General features: G+C 46.1%; 1 protein-coding gene across 2 annotated transcripts in view; it reads left to right on the top strand.

Annotated features, from left to right (window-relative positions):
- The window catches only part of NUP205 (nucleoporin 205), a 920380-nt gene extending 915324 nt beyond the window's left edge, over nt 1-5056 (top strand). For both annotated transcript variants that reach the window (XM_078671666.1, XM_078671676.1), the window contains exons 41-43: nt 2844-2969; nt 3583-3653; nt 4734-5056. In XM_078671666.1, the coding sequence (XP_078527792.1) occupies nt 2844-2969; nt 3583-3653; nt 4734-4886 (350 nt within the window). In that variant the 3' untranslated portion in view covers nt 4887-5056. The remainder of the gene's footprint in view (nt 1-2843; nt 2970-3582; nt 3654-4733) is intronic.
- Nucleotides 5057-19433: the final 14377 nt, after the last annotated feature.

Consider the following 19433-nt stretch of genomic DNA (forward strand, 5'->3'; position numbering starts at 1 on the left):
TGGGTCTGACATTGAGTGCTGTTAGGTGATTGAGCCATATTTGGGTGGTGGTGATTTTTGCAGGGGGTGATATCAGGAGGAACTCGGTTTTCAGCGCATTTAGTTTGAGGTGATTGTCGGCCAACCACGATTGGGTGTTTCTAAGTGTGCCGTTCAGAAGTTTGATATCATCTGGGGATTGTACCTTTAGGTAAAGTTGAGTGTCATCGGCATACATATGGAAGTGTACATTGGATGCTTGGAGCAAGGTAGCGAGTGGTTCCATGATGAGGTTGAACAGCGTGGGTGAGAGGGAAGAACCTTGTGGGACGCCTAAATCTACTGGTACAGGTGAGGACAGCACGCTGTTGATCTTGAACTTCTGAGATCGGTTGTGTAGGAAGGAAGTGAACCATTTGAGCACAGTCCCGGATAAGCCCATTCTGGTGTTTAGGAGCTCTAATAGATTCTCATGTTTGACCGTGTCGAATGCTGAGGAGAGGTCCAAGAGGATGAGGAGGCAGGAGTCGTTGCAATCAAGGATTTGGAGGGCGTCATCAATTATGTGTGTCATGGCCGTTTCCGTGCTGTGTTTCGCTCGGAAGCCTGATTGATGAGGGTCGAGGAGTTCGAATTTGTCAATGTGTTTTGTTAGTTGGAGTTGCACACATTTTTCCAGCAGCTTGGCCAGAGTGGGGATATTGGTGATAGGGCGGTAATTGTTTAAGTCAGCAGGGTCAGCTGTAGGTTTCTTGAGTATAGGCGTGACTTGCCCCACTTTGAGGGAGTCTGGGATGAGACCTTGCTGAAGGGAGCTGTTAATGATTTTAGTCAAGAGTGGGAGGAGAACGGGGGTGAAGTCTCTTACAGCATTAGCAGGTAGGGGGTCTGTGAGGTGATTAGAGGGCTTCAAGTCCCCCATTTCTCTGTCTGCCCCCATTTCTCTCTCCTATTTCCCATTTCTCTCTCTCCCCCCTTCTCTCTCTCCCCCCCTTCTCTCTCTCCCCCCCTTCTCTCTCTCTCCCCCCCTTCTTTCTCTCTCCTCCCCTTCTCTCTATCTCATGTTCCTGTGACCCATGGCGTTGGCTGCAGGTGGGTTGGCACAACTCCTGTCAGAGAAGTGTCTCAATCCTGCTGAAATCAAAAGGGGAACCAATAGTGTTCAGGAGTCTCTCAAATGGAGGCACGTGCCCCTGCTTGGTCCATGGTGAGGTGCTTTTTACACAGAAAAAGGTGTCTCTGTTAAACCGTAGTTTGAGAGTATTTTTAGTTATTGTGTTTTCTTATTGTACAAAATGAATCATGGTGGAACCGGGAATCTTATGCCAGAGCATCCCGGAAAACCCAAAAAGTGAAAGTGAAAAAAACATTTTGGAGAAAAATCACGTGATGTCACAGAAATCGCTTCATCTCTTAGTGGTGTTTAATGTAGGTGCATTTACAAACCCCAGCCCTCACATAAGGTGTCTGAAATGATTCAGACCTGGCAGATTCTCTTGATGCCCATGAGCAACAGTAAAGAGCATGTTCACCGCTGAAGAGAGTGACGACTTCACCATGCCTCCCTTTGTGCCTGCAGACAGAGCTGAATACTTCACCTTTCACCACTTTGCATCTGCAAACAGAGCTGACCACTTCACCAGCTGAGCATCATTTGCACCAGCGTCATTGACACCCCATACTACCGATTTTTTTTATTACATATGGTACCCACAATCACTTCAAGTACGTATGTTGTGATCGGTAGTCTGTCACCTGCTATACATTCCACCATACAGTTTAAGATTCTTTTTTGTATTTGTATTCATCCATTTACACCCTTTTACGTTAAAATAGCTATAGCTTTACTGTATAGTTGCTATAAAAGCTTATAATATGGTATAGTGTTCACTTTAAAAAAAATCACTCCACTGCAAACAAAAAAGCATGAATAAAAAACATTGCCATTTACAATGCCAGTAGCTCCAACTCCAACAAATGTGAGACCTATTGCAATGTAAATAACAATGCCATTTATTTCTAAGTAAAAAAAAAAGAAATGTCATGAGCAATGCCAATAGCTCTAACTTTTCCAAAGGCGAAACCATTGCATTGTAAATGCTTGTTTAGTTCTGTTGAACCAGTTATACTAACATACCTGAAAACAGTGATTTGTCAAGGACAGTATAGGGCTGGAAATGATTCCTGGATGGCATGGAGTCATTTTGTATACCTAGTATTGCGGTCGTGAGCATGCTGTCAAACTAGAAACTTCCACTGCAATACTTGAACGTAGTTATTTTGCAAACATGGGGTAAATAGTAAATAACCATTAGAAGGGGGCGTCTGGTGTGCGCATGCATGCCTTGTGACTCTCTGACCGCTTGTTTTTGGGGGGCTTTTGTTGCTTTACCGTTCTAACATGGCCGATAGTTATTTTGGAACATTAAAATAAAAGGCAAGCATTGGCTCTGATCTCTTAAGGGCGAGACGTGTTCGCGTTGACAATGCTTATACCCTATTGCTTTATGTTACGTCAAGAGAGTTGTGTTTTGGTTGCTGCGGTGTCCGCATACGTTGCGGGAGGATCACCAGTATGAAACTACAGAAGCGAATAGTGGGTTATGGCCGTGCACCATGTGCAATAAAACACAACGATGGGGACCGCGCCCCGTTTTCTGCTCTCGAGTTTCCGCCCTTGACCATATGAGCTTCACTTAACTCGTTTTCCGAGTTGTCACTTGGTCAAATTTGTCAGATATAGCCACTATAGGATCTGCATGGTTAGAAAACCGAGCGTTGAATCCCTTGTTGCGTGTCCACATGTGTTGAATTAGAGTTAAACATCAATTAACATTGATTTCCTTCACGAGTGATGTCTGCAGATATCATAGAAACGTGTCTTTTCATCCTCTGGCGCCATCTGGAGTACTTCTTGCTGCACTGCACCCCCAGTGATGCTCGGGACTCGCTGCTTTCGTCTGCGACGTCGTTCAGAGGGCTGCGGCAAGGTAATATATAATCAACGTAAGGAGAAAGCTGTGGCTGAGCAAGGAGTCCAGGGCTAGCCCCTTCCTTCAGTCATGCTGGCACTTTTATAGAAAAAAGTACTACGACCACTGCAGGCTCCTCTTCTCTTTTACGTTTTCTTCCCCCCCATGGCTACACCCCTTTGATTCATTCTGTCTCTAGCTCTCCCCATACCAAATAGCACTATCCCCAAAACCTGCTGAAATCTCTCTGCTGGTATCGATGTTAACACGAACCTTCTGTCCCAGTTGATGGCATGTCTAATTATTCTTAATGGAAGTACTGTGCCCCTGCATCTCTGTCTTTTGTCCTCTTTGCTCTCGGCTGCAGACCGCTTTTGTCACCTGTTGGCCAGAGCGACTCTTTCTGATGCACACAGTCTGCTTTGGGCCAGCCCCTGGCGCATGGCTGTGTTGTCTCTCACTTCCCAGTTCTGGACTTGAGGGCTTTTCTCCCAATATTTGTCTTTTCCGGGCTGCTTGCTTCCAGTTTTTTTGTTCTATAACGGGGTTTTTAATGGCTCTGCAGTGTTCTCTCTAAGCAAGAAATCATCACCGTAAAACATTGTTTTTATCCGTTTTCCCCCTTTTCTAGACACCTTCAATATGGACCCTAATTTGAGAAGCCTGGGAATGAATCGAGTGAGTCAGCAGGACCTGGAGCAGGTGAGAGATGAAACGAGTCTTGCCCTAACAAACAGAAGCTTTACTGAATATTTTGTAGTTTGATATGTTTAATCTCGTACTAACCTTGTGTCTAAGCACTACTGAAAACACAAATACAGTGCACTTAGTATCATCAGCATTCGCTGGAGATGTGATGAAGGATTCCGGGCTCTAGGTAGAGTAGCACGCCAAGGTTTCTGGCTGAAGGTGTAGGGATAGGAGTGTCTAGAGGAAACAGAATAGGAATTGGAACGTGTGGGTATATTCTGATAGGAAGTAATTCATTTCAGTCTGAGATGAATTAATCAGAAGGAAAATAGTTGTCTTCTTTGGGGAATTATAGTGAAGCAGTCTTGAGACTTTGGTTTGGAGATCAGGAGTAAAACATTGGTAAGAAGAAAAATATTGTGTATCGTCAACATGGAGCTGGCAAGAGAACTTTAACAATGAGATGTCTCCAAGGGAAGCAGTGTCCAGAGAGAAAAGCGAGGAGACATGAGCCAAGTAGTGAGGAATCATGACTGGTAGAGGGGTGTGATTTAAGACTGACGAGTGTTGTCGGACTGGATAAAGGTGGTATGGGGTTGGAGAACCAGTCGAATGTATAATTTGTATTACCTAGAGTAGTGGATGTAGAAGAAAGGGTAATGTGGTTGACTGTATCAAATGCAACAAATGCTCAAGGAGTATCTGAATAGAAGGTAGGCAATTGTGGCCGGCAGATATTATATAGTTGGAGACGTAACAAAGTGCAATTTCCGTGAAGTGTGGAGTCTAAAAGACCGATTGAATGGGGTTGAATAAAATATGGGAGTTGAGAAATGAAGTGAGGTGGCTTAAGACACGGCCAGATTATAGAAAGGTAGGGAAATTGTGTCTCTAGATGTTAGTTTGCTGGGTGGGATTGGTTGGCTGTGTCTCACAAATAAACTATGGGTGCTGGTTAGTAGACAGATAGGTCTGCGAGAGGAATCGGGAGAAGAAAGGTGATCAAGAAGTTAGTCCATGGAAGCATTTTTTATTCTTAATTGTATGTGCTCTTTTGTTTTGCATTGACCTGACGTGTCTTTTTCTTTACAGCTTCAGAGCGAAGCCGCTCTCAGTTTTGGAGAATCGCTTCAGAAGAGATTACTGGATATTGAAAGCCTTTACTGCAAAGAGCGTTCTCGACATAGCTTTGTTCAGGCCCTTATCAGGCGAATTCGTGGCCTTCTCAGACTATCGAGATCCTAGAAGTGGCTAACCCTGTGCCAACAAAGAACTGCAAACCATGATCTGAATGTTAGGCTTCTACATTGTCCACTTTCTATATTGACACAAAAAATGGTTCCTGATTTTTTTATATCACAGAGGAGTTGTGCATCTCATCGGAAGAACTGAAATAAAGTAATTTTTTTATGCTGTCTGCTGCCATTGTTAATGGAAGTGCCGAAGTAGTTCGAGATAGACAGTTATAAAAGTGAAAACCATCCCAAGAACGAGCTGGATATATTTAGGCAGTGGTCTCCTGGCTGGTGGTTTTTTTTTTAATTAGCATTTATTCTGCTTGTTCTACTTGCCAGAGAAGAAGGCGGCAGTCTACAACCAGGCTGGGAGATGCTGTTCTCACTTAGGATTTGCACCCATCTTCTCAAAGGAAAAATAATGATCTAAAATGTATGCCTAGAAACAAAGAAGTGCCCATATTTCAATTTATTACTTCCAGACCACAGCCCAAAAAAGTCGGTGAATTTACATTTTCAGTGTTCTATCCTAAAAACACCAAAATTGTGTATATTACTTGCAAGCCAAATAACTAGCTGGAGACATTGGGCCCCAAATTACTGGAAAGTGGGATGTTGTTTGATTTCCGTAGACAGGTATTCTAGAAAGCATTACATTTAATTGAAACTTTAATTTTATTTAACTATTTTTCAATGCAGTATGAGTGATATGATCTTATCTGTGATGAACAAGATGTAAAATTTGACAGCTTGCCATCATCCCAGGCACCCTGTGAAATCTGACTTCTATAGACTGGCGAACATCTAGTTAGAATTTCAAAAATGAAGAAAACCCTGTTCGTAAAAATGTAACAAGAAAAGCACACTCGAAAATATTTCTATGGAAATGGACCAAAAAAACAGACAAGACCGAAAAAAGTGTGGGATGAAAGGACTCTGCCACAAAATGAATGCGAGGCAGGACTGAGCCATCCTGCTCTGTCCCCTGTTTGCAGGTAGAGCATCAACTACACTCCATAGCCACGGGTATATGACACCATCCTCTGGTGAGATGTGACGGGTGACCTAGAAGCAGCCTTAGTAAAGAAGCAGGGACCCTATACCACAGAGATGAGTCCTACAGGCATACACAACAGCCTAGTGGAGGAGGAAGGAGAAGCTGGACAGGCCCAAGCTCTGAAACCTGGAGGCTTCTGCGTTTGCAGCACTACTACTGAGGTGAGTGTGCAAAACTCAGAGATTCTTGTCTGGTGACTGACAACACCGCGACACAAAAAGGAGCTTCGAGAGCAGGTCTGGTTGCCTAGCAGAGGAAGATAGAGGTGCAAGGCGGACACGAGTTGTGTGCTTAAGTAGGGTTGCGAGGTCCCAAGAGGAATTGCAATGGTCCACAGAGCTGAACGTAAGAGCCCGAATGCAGGAAGAAGGCCCAACCACAACCTGCCTCACAGCCCTGGCAGCGTGATGCACAGAGTAAGCACCATGGCTGTAGAACATCGTGACCTTTTTAAAATACATCACCTGACCCTCCTAAGCCAAACCAAATGAGGGCATTGAACACCTGAAATCTTACGGTCTGGAGTCCTTAATGTCTGATATTAAGCCACCTGGGCCACAAACACATCAATGATATCATACTTGACATGGGAAAGAACCCCCCACCCTCTTTGATAGACATCTCTCTGGGTCTTTAGGAATTAAAACAGTTGAGCTCCACTATATGTCCCAAAGATAATTGAGTACGCACCAGCAAGCCAGCTGCACTTATGCATGTCATGGTACAGATTTTTGGAAGACCCTCAGAAACAGACTTTATTATGCCACAAAACAACTGGAGTCGTCATTAAAAGATCTCATGGTATGTCTTGAGGATCTATAGGCAGATATTGGAAAGTCTTTTTCAGACAATCTGGCAAAACTGAAAGCAGACTTCAGTAGAGACAGTTCTGAAATGAAAACTAAAATATGGGCAGTAGGTCTTTGGCTGGAAGAGCCACAGTTGCAGGCATCAGCATAATCATCTAACCACCACTTCAATTTGCCATCTGCAATCCCAAACCAAATGGCTTATGGCTAAAGGTGAATACCTTGAGTACAGATCCCTTAGAGTCAATATACACAAAAGGAGCCCCAATGAAGAAACTGAGGGATTTAAAATCACAACACTTAGGTAGTCTTGCAGAACTTTTTTAATTGCTATTGAAGGATCTACCCGGTCTTGATGTAGTTATTGAAAGAGCTCAGAGTGGGGAGGAATTAGGAGAGCAGCAAGAACTGACCTAGAGAGACAGTGGCCATATTAGAAAACTTCCTGCTCAAGGAGTGGGTCAAGACACTGGCGCAAACTCAAAAGTTCCACCAGTTCAAGGTACGCAAACCTTTCCTCTTCCATGATATTTCCACATCAACAATGCAGTGAAAAAGGGAGTAGATAGAGAAGTAAGAACATGAAGGTCTGATATAGAGGGATGTTCCCAGAATAGAATGGTGCTGAGATCTTAGTTACCTTCCCACCAGAAGGGAAAAGTCTGCTTCATTTCCAAGCTGGTGATGCAGACCCTTCTTTCACAGAGTGCCTGGACCCTTACAGAACTGCCGAAAGGAGGTATTTTGGATGACAAGACCACATTGTTTATGGAGAACCAGATTCACCAGAAGGAAATGAATGCTCAATAGGTTTGAAACAGAAGCTGCAGAATGTGAGGGGTTGGCAGGGGAAAGAAAAAATGCAGTGAACTAAGACTAGTAGCCTTTGATAAATGGTGAATTGGTAGAATCTGACATTGCCTGGGAAGAGGTGAGATATTGGTGCTTAAATCTGCCCTAGCGGCGCTGATGCATTGGCTGAGTCTGGTTCCGCATCGGCTGGAGTTCTGAGGAAATGGAAGTAGAAAAGGTTTCTGCTGTTTAGGCTGGGGCAGAGGGAATAAGTTAAAAGGGGGACATCGGCTATCTAGGTCCCTATCGATGCATTGTAAATAGGGAATAGAAGGTGAGGCAGCTATCTCTTCCGCAGCACACTGGACTACAGTCTGTGGCCTTTTCCTTGGTGATGAAAGGGATGTCTTATGCCAACATAAGTGTGTGTTCAAATTTGGAAGTATGGGAGGGGGGCATTTTTGGTATTGGGCTCTGTACACACCACAGCACAAAATAGACCATCAAGAGGCACAGAACATTTAAGCGTCTTTAAATATATGTAAGAGGCTTAACCTTCCGCTCCCCAGAGGCGGGGTTTGAAGATATTTAAAGTAACAAAACCTGTAGATAAACTTTTTTACTGGAGGCTCACTTTCTCAGAGCCAATGTATTTGGTATGAGACATAACAAATGTGGGTAACACCGAACAATGGTGGTAGGAATCTTATGCAAACAAGTTTTAAGTCCTACTCCCATCAGAATAATTTTAAACCCTCACAGTTGGTACAAATTTGTAGAAACAGATCTCCAGGGAGAAAGATCTAAACTACCATTTACACATTAACTCACGCCAATAGGACTGCTTGTCTAAAATTATTAGGAGGAACGTTCTAGGTCAAGCAAACGAAAACTCGTTCTAGGAAGTGACTTGAACATTGTTTGGTATCATAAATTGGATAGACCAGCACAAGCCTCCCAATACACTAGATCCATTTGTAACTGACTAAAGGAGCTGACTTCTGATGAGGGGCTGGCTAGCTCTTTGCTTCTCTACACCTAAGGGAAAAGGCTACTTGCAGGAGTACAAGACATACGCTACAATTGACTAATCAATAAGAAACTAGAGGGTAGGCTGCAGGTGGCACAAATGATTGCGGTAATATTAGACCATTCATTTAAAGAATTGGTGTGCAAATGTGGAGGAGGTCTCTGCGTGAGGGGAACATGGAGGATGCATGTATGTCTGCTAAGGCACCTTGTACTCTATCATGAAGTGTGTAACTATTTTGTGATGAAAACCCTAATGAGACAAAGTATCACACACAATGGGGCGCATTTAAAGATACATTTAGTGGTACAGGAATTACCCTAGTCTCAGTTTGTAGAGATGAAACTCCTGCTGAGGATGAAAAATGCAGAATGCAAGAATAAGACATACCCTGCCTGGCTTAAGAAATGGCGTTAGATATGATCAAGGGCAAAGTCCAAATATTGAGAACAAACAAAGTAGAATATGGCCTACTATGCTTTATAAACAAAAGGGCAATACAGCTAAAAAACAGCTTGCAATGTGGCTGACAAAATCAGGCTAAGGAGATTCCGTGTCAGATGAACAAGAGAAGAGAGCCATCTTTTAGTCATTCTGTGAAGATCTCTATACAACGGAGATGAGTAAAAAGGAGGACTTCTCTGAAAAGTTTTAAGCACCACCCATTTCTCAGCAATGGAGGGAAGATTTAGACAATCCCTGCAAACCTCAGACGGTCCTCACTGCTGTCAAAGTAATAAACCCAAAGTAGGAGCTATTCCCTAGGGAAATCGTACGCCTAATCCTGGACTCACGAACTGATTTGGCGATTTGTCTAACTTCAACTGAAACTCAGGGGTACCGCCCACAATCTTTGCAGAGATTGTTCTAATACCAACCAAAGAAAGATCCATAAGAATGCTAATCATACTGGTCCATAGCATGATTGAATACAGACACAACATTTTAACTAAAGTTAAAATGAACAGACTTGTTTTCCCCCCACTTTTGAAGGCAGACCATGTGGGTTTCATAAAAGATGGGGAAGGCTTAGATAATATCTGTATGGTAACCTAATTGATGGCAAAAGTGACGGGAAAAGGAATCGCATCAATCTTAGTGTCTCTTGATGTTGTAAAATCATTTGATAGGGTTATCTAACACTTCTGATGGATAATTCTAACCACAGATTCCTCACATTTTTCTCAGAAATTCACTCACGCGCCAATAGTTGGTGTTGTGTGGCTTCGCATCGACTCTGTCCCACTCCAGAAATGACAACAGAGCCACATATAGTTCCCAATGACCTCTGTTCTTTTATTTCCTCTCCTTCCAACACAAATCCGGAGCTCACTCCCTCTTTTTTCTGTCTATTGACAGAACATATTTTGATAGCATTTTTACAGCATGCAAACGGACGGGCTTCCCCTTAAAACTACAGGCTTTAAATCCTGAAAGAACTGCTACATGCAAATGTCTGTGTGTCTCTGGTGTCTGGGTTCTTCTGGCGACTCAAAGTCGTGTGCCGATTAAGCCGGGATGAACCCATAGGCCATCCAAGACAGCGAGGCCAAGCTCTACATAACTGAACACCGGAAAGCACATAATGGTTGTTTGACCACTCTAAGTAGTCCGTTAAGTCGAAGTCCAATACAAAAAACATAATAAATATGACTCCTCCTCCCAGCAACTCTCTTCAAGGGAAGTCGCACAAACATCAGAGTGCCCCTAGATTTTGGGCCTGGTCCCCTGCCACAGAGCTGACCGATCAGCTCATCTTGATCTCAAATTCCCTGGTCCTTCAGCAATGCTGCAACAGGTCGAACCCTTCTATGAGGCAATGTTGCGTATATTCTGATAGACTTTTAACCACAGTTACCTCACCTTATAATATTCCACCGTGGCAGACTGGATCTGGAAAATCTTAAGTTGTACTACTGTCACCGGTAGGTGGCATCGATTAGCTCCGTGCTAGAAGTGATGCTGCGGTGCCCATAGAAGCTACACATTTTTTATTTTTTTTTATTTTTTACGGAATTTTATATAGCGCGAACTTGACCCGGTATCGGGTATCAGAGCGCTTTACATAGCACCAGTTGCGTTACATGAGGACACATTCATTTTTGTTAGGCACAGGGAGATTAAGGCATTTGCCCAGAATCACAGGATGTTCAGCGTCATTGCTGTGACTCTAACCTGGTTCCCCAGATTTGAGGTCGACCGCCCTAGCCATTAGGCCAACTCCTCTGCCCTACACCTGGGTATGCTGACATCAGTTCCTTCCTTTATTTCTGTGCCAACAGTGCAGATCTGTAGAGCTGTCTCAGTCATTGTTTGACCACCTTTTTCAACTGTTTGTCAACTCTTTTTAAGGTTTGCTCTAATTGTGCTAGGGATATGTCTCATAACAAACCCACAAGGTTTAAACAGTGTGGAGAATGTCACCTACATATGTCTGTCTCTGACTCACATTTGGTTTGTCTGTGGTGCCTGGAGTCGGACCACAACCCAAAGTCCCGCTCTGACTGCAAGTCCATGAATCTGATGGTGATTGTGTGCTGGTGTTGAAGCTATTGGCAGCACAGCATAAGTTGTCTCTGGGGCGATCACCGGTCCCACTCCTGTGGAAGATCACAAGGCTGTTCCTAGAGCTAAACACAGTGCTTCTGGGCCCTAGTCCTGCACACCAGCTGTGGAGCAGGCATCCACTCCTTGCTATCCTAAATTCCCTGAAGCCGGAGCGTCAGCTGCCCCAGCTTAAAGAATTTTATAACACCATGATTGCCATCTTTAGACCATGGACTGTCTCTGGTGCACTTCAGTGCCCCTTCTGGGTTGCTGCCCGTAGATTCGCCTGTGACTCCTGCCAGACCCTCTAAAGCAACCTCCAGATCCGGACTAACAAAGTAATGGGTGTCGTCTTCCACCCCAGTTTCTTCAATACTGATGCCATCTCTGACACCACTAGCTCCTCTCAACACCGAGCCCATTGTGTCATCAGACGTCGAATGCGGCGTCGTTCAGGCCATACCTACGCTTTGACTTACCTCCCCTGGATCATCCTTTCCTTCCCGAAAAAAGGGATGAGGATGGAAGAGTTTGGTCTACTTGAAGAGGACCGTCAGCCAGCAGAAAACTGGTATGACTGAGACACCTTACCGGACTCTGGCATGCTTTCCCCCAGCGGCGGCCGGTGCAGTTAAGCGCGGTACTTCATCAATGTTCATCGGTTCAGCTGAACTGCTGGTCCCCTTTAACAGACCCCTCACCGACATTCTCCTTTGGCCTGGGCAAAACATTGAACAGGGGCTCATATGAATTTCATGATTGCCTAACGCCATCATCCTGCCCAGGAGATCTAGCCTTCCACTCCTAGTACCCCTCCCCTAATATCATGGTTGTGCATGCCTTCATAGCCCAGGTCAACCAAAATGCATGTCCTTCTACTCCACCTGACCGGCAATCCAAGAGGCAAAACACCTTTGAGAAGCATACTTTCTCTTCCACCAGTCCAGCCTTGTTGTTGGTAAACATTGTATGCCTCTTTGCCCGATATGACCATGCGTTGTTTGATTCCATTGCTCAGTGGCTTCCTATGCTTCCAGAGGAGGTCCGAAACTTAGTGGATGGTTGGGATATAGTGCAGTCCACCCGGGGTGGGCTGGATACCACGGACTCCCTAGACAGCCATGGCTTCTACTGTTATACAACTCCACACTTTGTTGTGGCCCACTGGGTTCTCTGGGGATGTCCAAGTGTCCCTGATTGACATGCCCTTCAATGACTACCTCCTATGTGTTGATAAAGCTGATAAGTCGCTTGTGCGCTTTCAGGAGATCCGAGTCACCGCCAGATCTCTCAGGCCTTCCCTATCTTCCCGGTCGCAGCATCCCCTACTGTGGCTGTGGTCGAGTTACATGTGGGCATCTGTAAAGTCAACCGTACCTGCCAGCACAGCGACCTGCCCAGTCCTTACATGGGTGGAGGTCCTGAAACCATGAGAGGATGCGGGAGCCAGACCTAGCAAGCTGTTCAGTCCCTCACCTCCCTGGCTGCTGCATCCTCTACCCCTCTTTAGTGAGTCCTCCATCCAGTACAGTTATCCCGTTGGCAGCAGGGCCAGGCACCCCGGGGTGCTTCAGATTCTGCTAAAGAACCCCCACCCCTCCATTTGTGGAAACTTCTCCCCCCTTGCCACCTTCACAGGAACGGCTGATGGGGACCATCACCTTACTTAGTCACTTAGTCTTTTCTGGCCAAAGGAGCCATCGAGAGGGTGTGAAGTAGGGCATGGCTATTATTCTTGTTACTTTCTGTGTCCCAAAAGGATCGACGCCTCCATCCTATACTAGATCTGCGCCCTCTCAACTACTTTCTAAGAAAAAAGAAATTCAAGAAGCTGACTTTGGCTCAGGTTCCATCTGCACTGGACCTTCAAGACTCAATGGTGGTGCTTGACCTGCAGGACACATTTCCACATTCCTGTCCTGACAGCCTACCGGTGTTACCTGAGGTTCGCAGTTGGCCAGGAGCATTTAAAGTTTGCTCTACTCCCTTCCGGCCTTGCCAGTTCCCCTTGGATGTTAACGAAAGTAAAGTGATGGCGATGGTTGCAGTCTATTTACAGAGGCCGGGGGTTCCAGCCTTCCCCTACCACAATGACTGGCTGCTTAAAGCGGGCTCACTCCTAGCAGTCGCCACCCACCTCTAGAATATGGCAGTCCGTCTGCATGCGCTGGGCTTGACTATCAACATGTTGGCCTGACCCCCTCTCACGCTCCCTCTCATTGGAATCATTTTGGACACAGTGAGATTCCGCGTCTATCTTCCGTAGTGGCGAGTCCAAGATTTTCAGGATATGATTCCGAAATTTCAGCCTCTTTCCTGGATTTCGGTGTGAATGACTCAGGATGCTGGGTCTCATGACCTCATGTATCCTGCTGGTGAAGCATGCACAAAGGCACATATGGGCTCTGCAGTGGGACCTGAAGTCCCAGTGGGTGCAGCATCAGGGATATTTCTCCAGCTTGGTCCAGAGACGGAGATGCTGAGACGGAGTCAGACGTCCACAGAACAGCTCTCAAGTGATCACTACGGCGGCACACATCCCCAATTTCTCCACCGGCTGGTGAAGAAATTCCGCATTAATTGCAGAAGATTTCCCCGAGAAAGGATACTACTCGTAGGGTGTAGGCTGACACCCCGTCCTCAAAAGCTACTCAAGATACCTCTAGCTCTTCATGTTCTCAGGCTGTCCTTAATTTCCCTTGTCCTGATGAAGACCCGTTCCAGATGCAATTAAGTCTGCACTACACTTTAGGGTGGAAACTTCGACGTTGTGTTTGTCAATCCGTTCATGGAAAGTCACAACACAAGAAATTAAAATAGTTTAGTTTGTTGTGACTATTGAATTCAAAAACGGACTGATGAGAATTTGTTTCGTACAAGTGAATGTTAATATGTCATCCCCCCTTATTTGTGTATAGCAAGGTCATCACTTGTCACTACCAGTCACTAAAGCATTTCACCTTGTATGTGATTTTATGTCATTTCTGTCTCGGACAGCCATTTTTCTATTGATTGATACATGCAAGAAATCTATAATAAGAAAAATCTTTCAAATTGAGAGTTGTGTGTTCTTGCATATCGTACATTCAATGTTGGTTTTGTGAAATACTTAAAGAATATTTATAGCAAAGCAAAGAAATTGCTCTATACCCAACAGAACCACTGTTTTTTGTTTAATTGGCCTAGAGATAGGACAGGACTGCACAAGATCTGAAGTGATGGCTGACGAACCACGATTGGCCCAGCAGCAGACTCCTCTCCTGCCCTGAACTGAGAGTGGTGACCGATATATCACTTTTGGATTGGGGTGACCACCTGGAAGAGGTGGAGATAAGAGGACTCTGGTCTCCGGTGGAATCCCAGCTGCACATCTATCTCCTGAAGCTAAGGGCAAATTGTATATAGGGGGAACTGTAGCTCGATCTGTTTGCCTCTGCTGAGAACATGCAATGTCAGCGCATTAGAGTTTCCAAAGTGGTTCTCACTCAGAGACAAATTTTGTCTCAAGTGGAATTCTGGGACTCGTGTTTGCCTTTCAGCCGACACCACTCCTGTCGTTCTCAGAAAGATCAGGACAGACCTGGTCCAAGTAATTCTTGTGGTTCCGTATTGGGGAGGATGGTTTGATATCCTGAGCATGAGCATCAGTCCTCCAGTTAGGCTACCCCTTCAGGAGGATCTTCTGTCGCAGCCACAGAAGAGGGAGTTTTTGATCTACCTCCCAAGGTCTGTGATGTTACATTTTTGGCCAAGTGGCAGTCCACTAACCCAGTATATGCCTGCAGTTGGGACCTCGCGCCAGGTGAAACCCCTGTCTGCATCATTGTCTGAGGTGTTGCTGTTCTTTTTGTTTCTCGTCTGTCAAGGTCTTACTCTGGGCACTATTAAGGGTTATTTGTCAGCCATTCTTGCTTCCCTACGGCAGCTGGATCAACCCTCCCTGTTCAAGTCTTCTGTTGTGACTTGTTTTCTTCGTGCCGAAGAAGGCAAGAGGTCTTCGTACTGTATGGAATCTTTGTCCTCTCCGTGCCGTCCTGCGAAATAATAAATTCAAGATACTAACTCTGTCCCAGGGTCCTGTCTGCAATGTACCTTGGATGATCCCAGGCTTGCCCCTGCCTGTCATCAACAACCTCCAGAGGATGCAGAACATTCTAACATCATTTGGGTTCACCATCAAAATCCAGAAGCTACACCAGACTCCTCTGCAGATGCTCACATTCATTGGAGCCGTTCTGGATACAGTGGCCTTTCCGCCAGAGAGTCAGAGGATATTCAGGCTATGTGCTGATGTTTCAGCCTCTGTCCTGGACCTCTGTACAGATGACTGAGGATCTTTGGGGTGTTGGCCTCCTGCTAGCCAAACACACCAGGTGGCACATGCAGGCTCTCTAATGAGGCCTCAAATTTCAGTGCGTGGAACATCAGGGAAATCTGTAGGATTGTATCTAGATTTCAGAGGAGACTGCAGAAGACCTGCAGTGGTGGCTACTGGACTTCAATTGGGTCAGTGGCAGGCGACGGATGGGAGTACTGAAAATAGATGTCGCTGACGCAAGGAAGGGACTGGGGGTTATGTGAGTGGAAAAGTTAACTGGGGAAAAGGAGTTGTAAGGGGACAGGTTGATGATCTGATTTTGAAAATATGTTGATCAAACAAAGACCTGTGTGGCATTGTAAAGGAAATGGTCAGACGGAAAAAGCATAAGATAAATGAAGACAGTGGCATACATAGAAGTCTAAGTACTAGGGTATAGGCATAGGTAGCAGTATTAGAGTACAGATCAAAGACAAAGTATTGGATACAAGTAGGGATAAAGATACCAGGGTATAGTGGTAAGAGTATGGGCTAAGGTACTATGGTAAAGACCCTGAATTAGAGGCGCTAGCGTTTAGAGTAGAGGCATGGGGTGTCATTTGGAGTAGTCGTAGGCTATAGTAAGGTGAAAACGGGCTTAGGCTATATGTGAAGGTACCAGTAAAAGTGTAGGCAGGATAAGAGGATTACACTAACAAGGATGGCCTGGTCAAAGATTTTACCTTCTGACTTTAGTCCTTTAAGCCTAATCCACCACAGGAGTATCCTTCTTAAACCTCCCCCGGACCGCAGGGGAGGCACTTAGAGACTATGGGGTTGGCAGGCAGAGTCCAGTTTAGGTCCAGTTGCCACTGATCAGCTGGGCAGATGCAGGAAAGGCTGTTAAGAGCTTGTTTTCCTGTGGCTTGAGCAGGAGGCCAGCCTTAGAATCCACTTCTTTGTTTTGGGTACCAGAGGGTCTCGGAGAGCAAGTTCAGTTTGATCTTCCACAGGTCCAGAAGTGTTCTGAAGTGGGTGCCTGGAGATGCCACATTTATGCCTGGCACAAGCTAGTGGATGGGAATAACACCTGAGGAGACCCTAACCAATGTAGTACATGTTCCCTGGGCTAAGCCTGCGCCCTTTGGGCATTTTCAAGTTGGCGGAAGTCTTCGGTCATACTAAATTTGGCTCTGAGGGCAGGGTGTGTGTGGGGGCGGGGGCTTGTACTATGGTAATCCTAGTTTCCTCCCATGTCCAAGACTAAAATCCAGTTTGATTCTGTACCCCTGACAAACTTGAAGACTGGTAAAATCAAAGCCTTCGGCAACCAAACAGTGGATATGTGTAGAAAGCTGGCTCTGTATATACTATACCAAAGCAAGGTATAGTGTGCACAGAGTCCAATTAGTCCCCAGAGGCTAAAGTAGAGAATACCTTACTCTCTTTTAGGGTAGTGTGGTTGAGCAGTCAGGCTTATCAGAGGCCTGTGTTAAGCATTCGTTGTACACACACAGTCAAGAAATGAGGCACACACCATGACTAACTTCAAGTCCAATGTTTGTATAAAAATATTACTTAGTTACTTTTATTTTAGACCCAAGAAGAACTTAGTTGCTGGTCTGTACCAGTTCAGAATTAGCAATTAGCAATACTTTCAGATACGGTAGGAATGTTTTGTAAATAGCAATAGAAATACTTTACAGTTATATTAGAAATACTTTGTGGTGTCAATCAACAGTAGCAGTATATAGCAATTTAGAAATACACTGCAATCATTAAAAAATACAGTGTCTCCCTATGGAAGGAAACATTTATGCACATTAACAGGAAAGTACTCAATTTACAACACAGGGCAAGGTTCAAGTGGGCACCAAATCTGCACCACCAGCGCCATAGGGGCAGCCATGTGCAGAAGTCAAAAGTGGTGCCTGGAGCCCAATGTTAGTATATGGTGACTGGGGGTGCATACAGATGCACTGTTTGCAGGTAAGTACCGACGGTTTCAGGGTGCAGGCCCCAGTGGTTGAAGCACGGGGCCACACGGCGGCACCAGTTATACACCACCAGCGGCGGCAGGGTGCAAAGACAGCGTTGGGCACCCAATGCAAGTGGATGGAGGAACTCCGTTCCACAGAGAGGCTGCAGGCTCAGAACAGGAGGCTGAACAAAGGTGACCAACAACCGGGCAGATATGTTGGGTTTTCGGTGTGCCCCTGCGCACTGTTGGCTGGGCTCCGTAAGGTCAGGGGGCTGAGAATGCAAGGGTGCCTTTAGACGTCTAAAAACCTTCACCAGAATCAGTTGCGGTCAGGGGGACGGTTCGTGTAGAGGCTGCAGGCATCTTCATGGAGGTCAGGCCAGAGGTCCAGCACCGGTTTCAAGGTCCGGATTGCTGGGGAGATTTCACAGGACTGGTGGGCTACTCAAACTCAGGCCGTGGGTGTCGGGTGCAAAGTGGGCAGGACTTGCAGCTCCAGAAGGCAAGGGAAACCTTGGTGTTGGTTTCTTTGTGGACAGGGCCGCTTTCCTCAGGAGTTCTTGGTCTTTAGGGAAGGCAGGCTGTCCTGCCAGGATTGTGGAGGTCTCTGGGCCTGCAGGATGAGACGCTTTTTCGAGCAGGTTTCTTCGACCGCTGCAGACAAGCCGGTAGGGCTGGGGCCAAGTCATTTATCGTCTGGAGTCTTCACTGCGCACAGTTCCTAGGTCCTTCCTCAGGTTGCCAGGAATCTGAATATCAAGGTTCAGGGGTGTCCCTAAATACTCAATTTAGGAGCTTTGAGCTTTGCACATACTGGCAGGTAGTAGCCAATGGGCTACTTACTTTTAGGGTGACTATACTATTTGTATGTTCCCTCGTTTGGGGAGGGCACATCTCCTCATCCTGTTGTACAAAAACCCTCCATCCATGAAGGATTTTCTAAGGCGGGGGTCACTTCAGCTCGGGACACCTTAGGAGTAGTCCTGGCTGAGAGGGGACACACTTCTCCTGCTTACTAATTTTCCTGCAGACCTTGCTGCCAAAAGTGGGGCTAGGTCAGCAGGGCTGGCATCTCTACTAGCTGGAGAGGACCTGGCTAGCATATCAAAAGGCAGGAAGGCTTTGAGGCTCACTGCCCTGAATGGAGCTGTGGAGGTCGTAATGAAAAACTCCCAGCCCATGTGCTCAATATGGCTGTACTGCACTTGCAGTGTCTAAGAGTGAACTTAGATACTGTAGAGTCATATTGCTCATGCAGCTATGCCCTCACCTGTGGTATAGTGCACCCTGCCTTAGGGCTGTGAGGCCTGCTAGAGGGGTGACTTACCTATGCCACAGGCTGTGGTTTGTAGGCATTGCACACAGGGATGTTTGCCATGGCAACTCTTCAGTTTTAGCTGGATCAAAACAGTCTGCAATGGCAGTGGGTATGTATCTGAAAGAGACACGTTAGTGATAGATTCCTTACCTTAGAATATCCCCAGGCGTCAGACTGGATCCGCACATTTTTGTGTAGCAGTTCCCTTGCGCATCGGTAGGCGTCGTCTGCGGCTCCGCGTCCGTCGTCGGCGTCGTGGGCACCGTGATGACATCGTCGGAGTACTTAGACGCCGCCTCCGCGTGCTGACGTCTGTTCTTTTTTCCGCGCCAGCAGCGCAGATCCGGAAAAAGTGGTACCTTAGTCATTTTTTTACTAAACTTTTTTTGATCCCTTTTGATCATTTTTTGAGTCTTCGACTCCGAACGGTGCCGATAGGGATGCCAGGTTTTAAACCCTGTGAGGACTGCGACCGACTGATGTCAGTCACCGACCCTCACCGTCGGTGTCTCCACTGTCTCGGCGTTGACCACGACGACCAGACCTGTTCCGACTGCCGGGCCCTAACTTCGAAAGCTAGGCGGGAGCGGTCCCGCAAGCGACTCGAACTCCGGCAGACGGCCCCGTGCCAAGAGAGGTCCCGGTCCGGACGGAGGTCGAGGGACCGGTCGCGGGAGCGGAGCCATCATATCTCCGGGAGTCAACATCACTCCTCAGGGTCGAAGT

Source organism: Lissotriton helveticus, chromosome 1_1 (genome assembly GCF_964261635.1).
Source record: "Lissotriton helveticus chromosome 1_1, aLisHel1.1, whole genome shotgun sequence".
In the NCBI taxonomy this organism is placed as follows: Eukaryota; Metazoa; Chordata; class Amphibia; order Caudata; family Salamandridae; genus Lissotriton; species Lissotriton helveticus.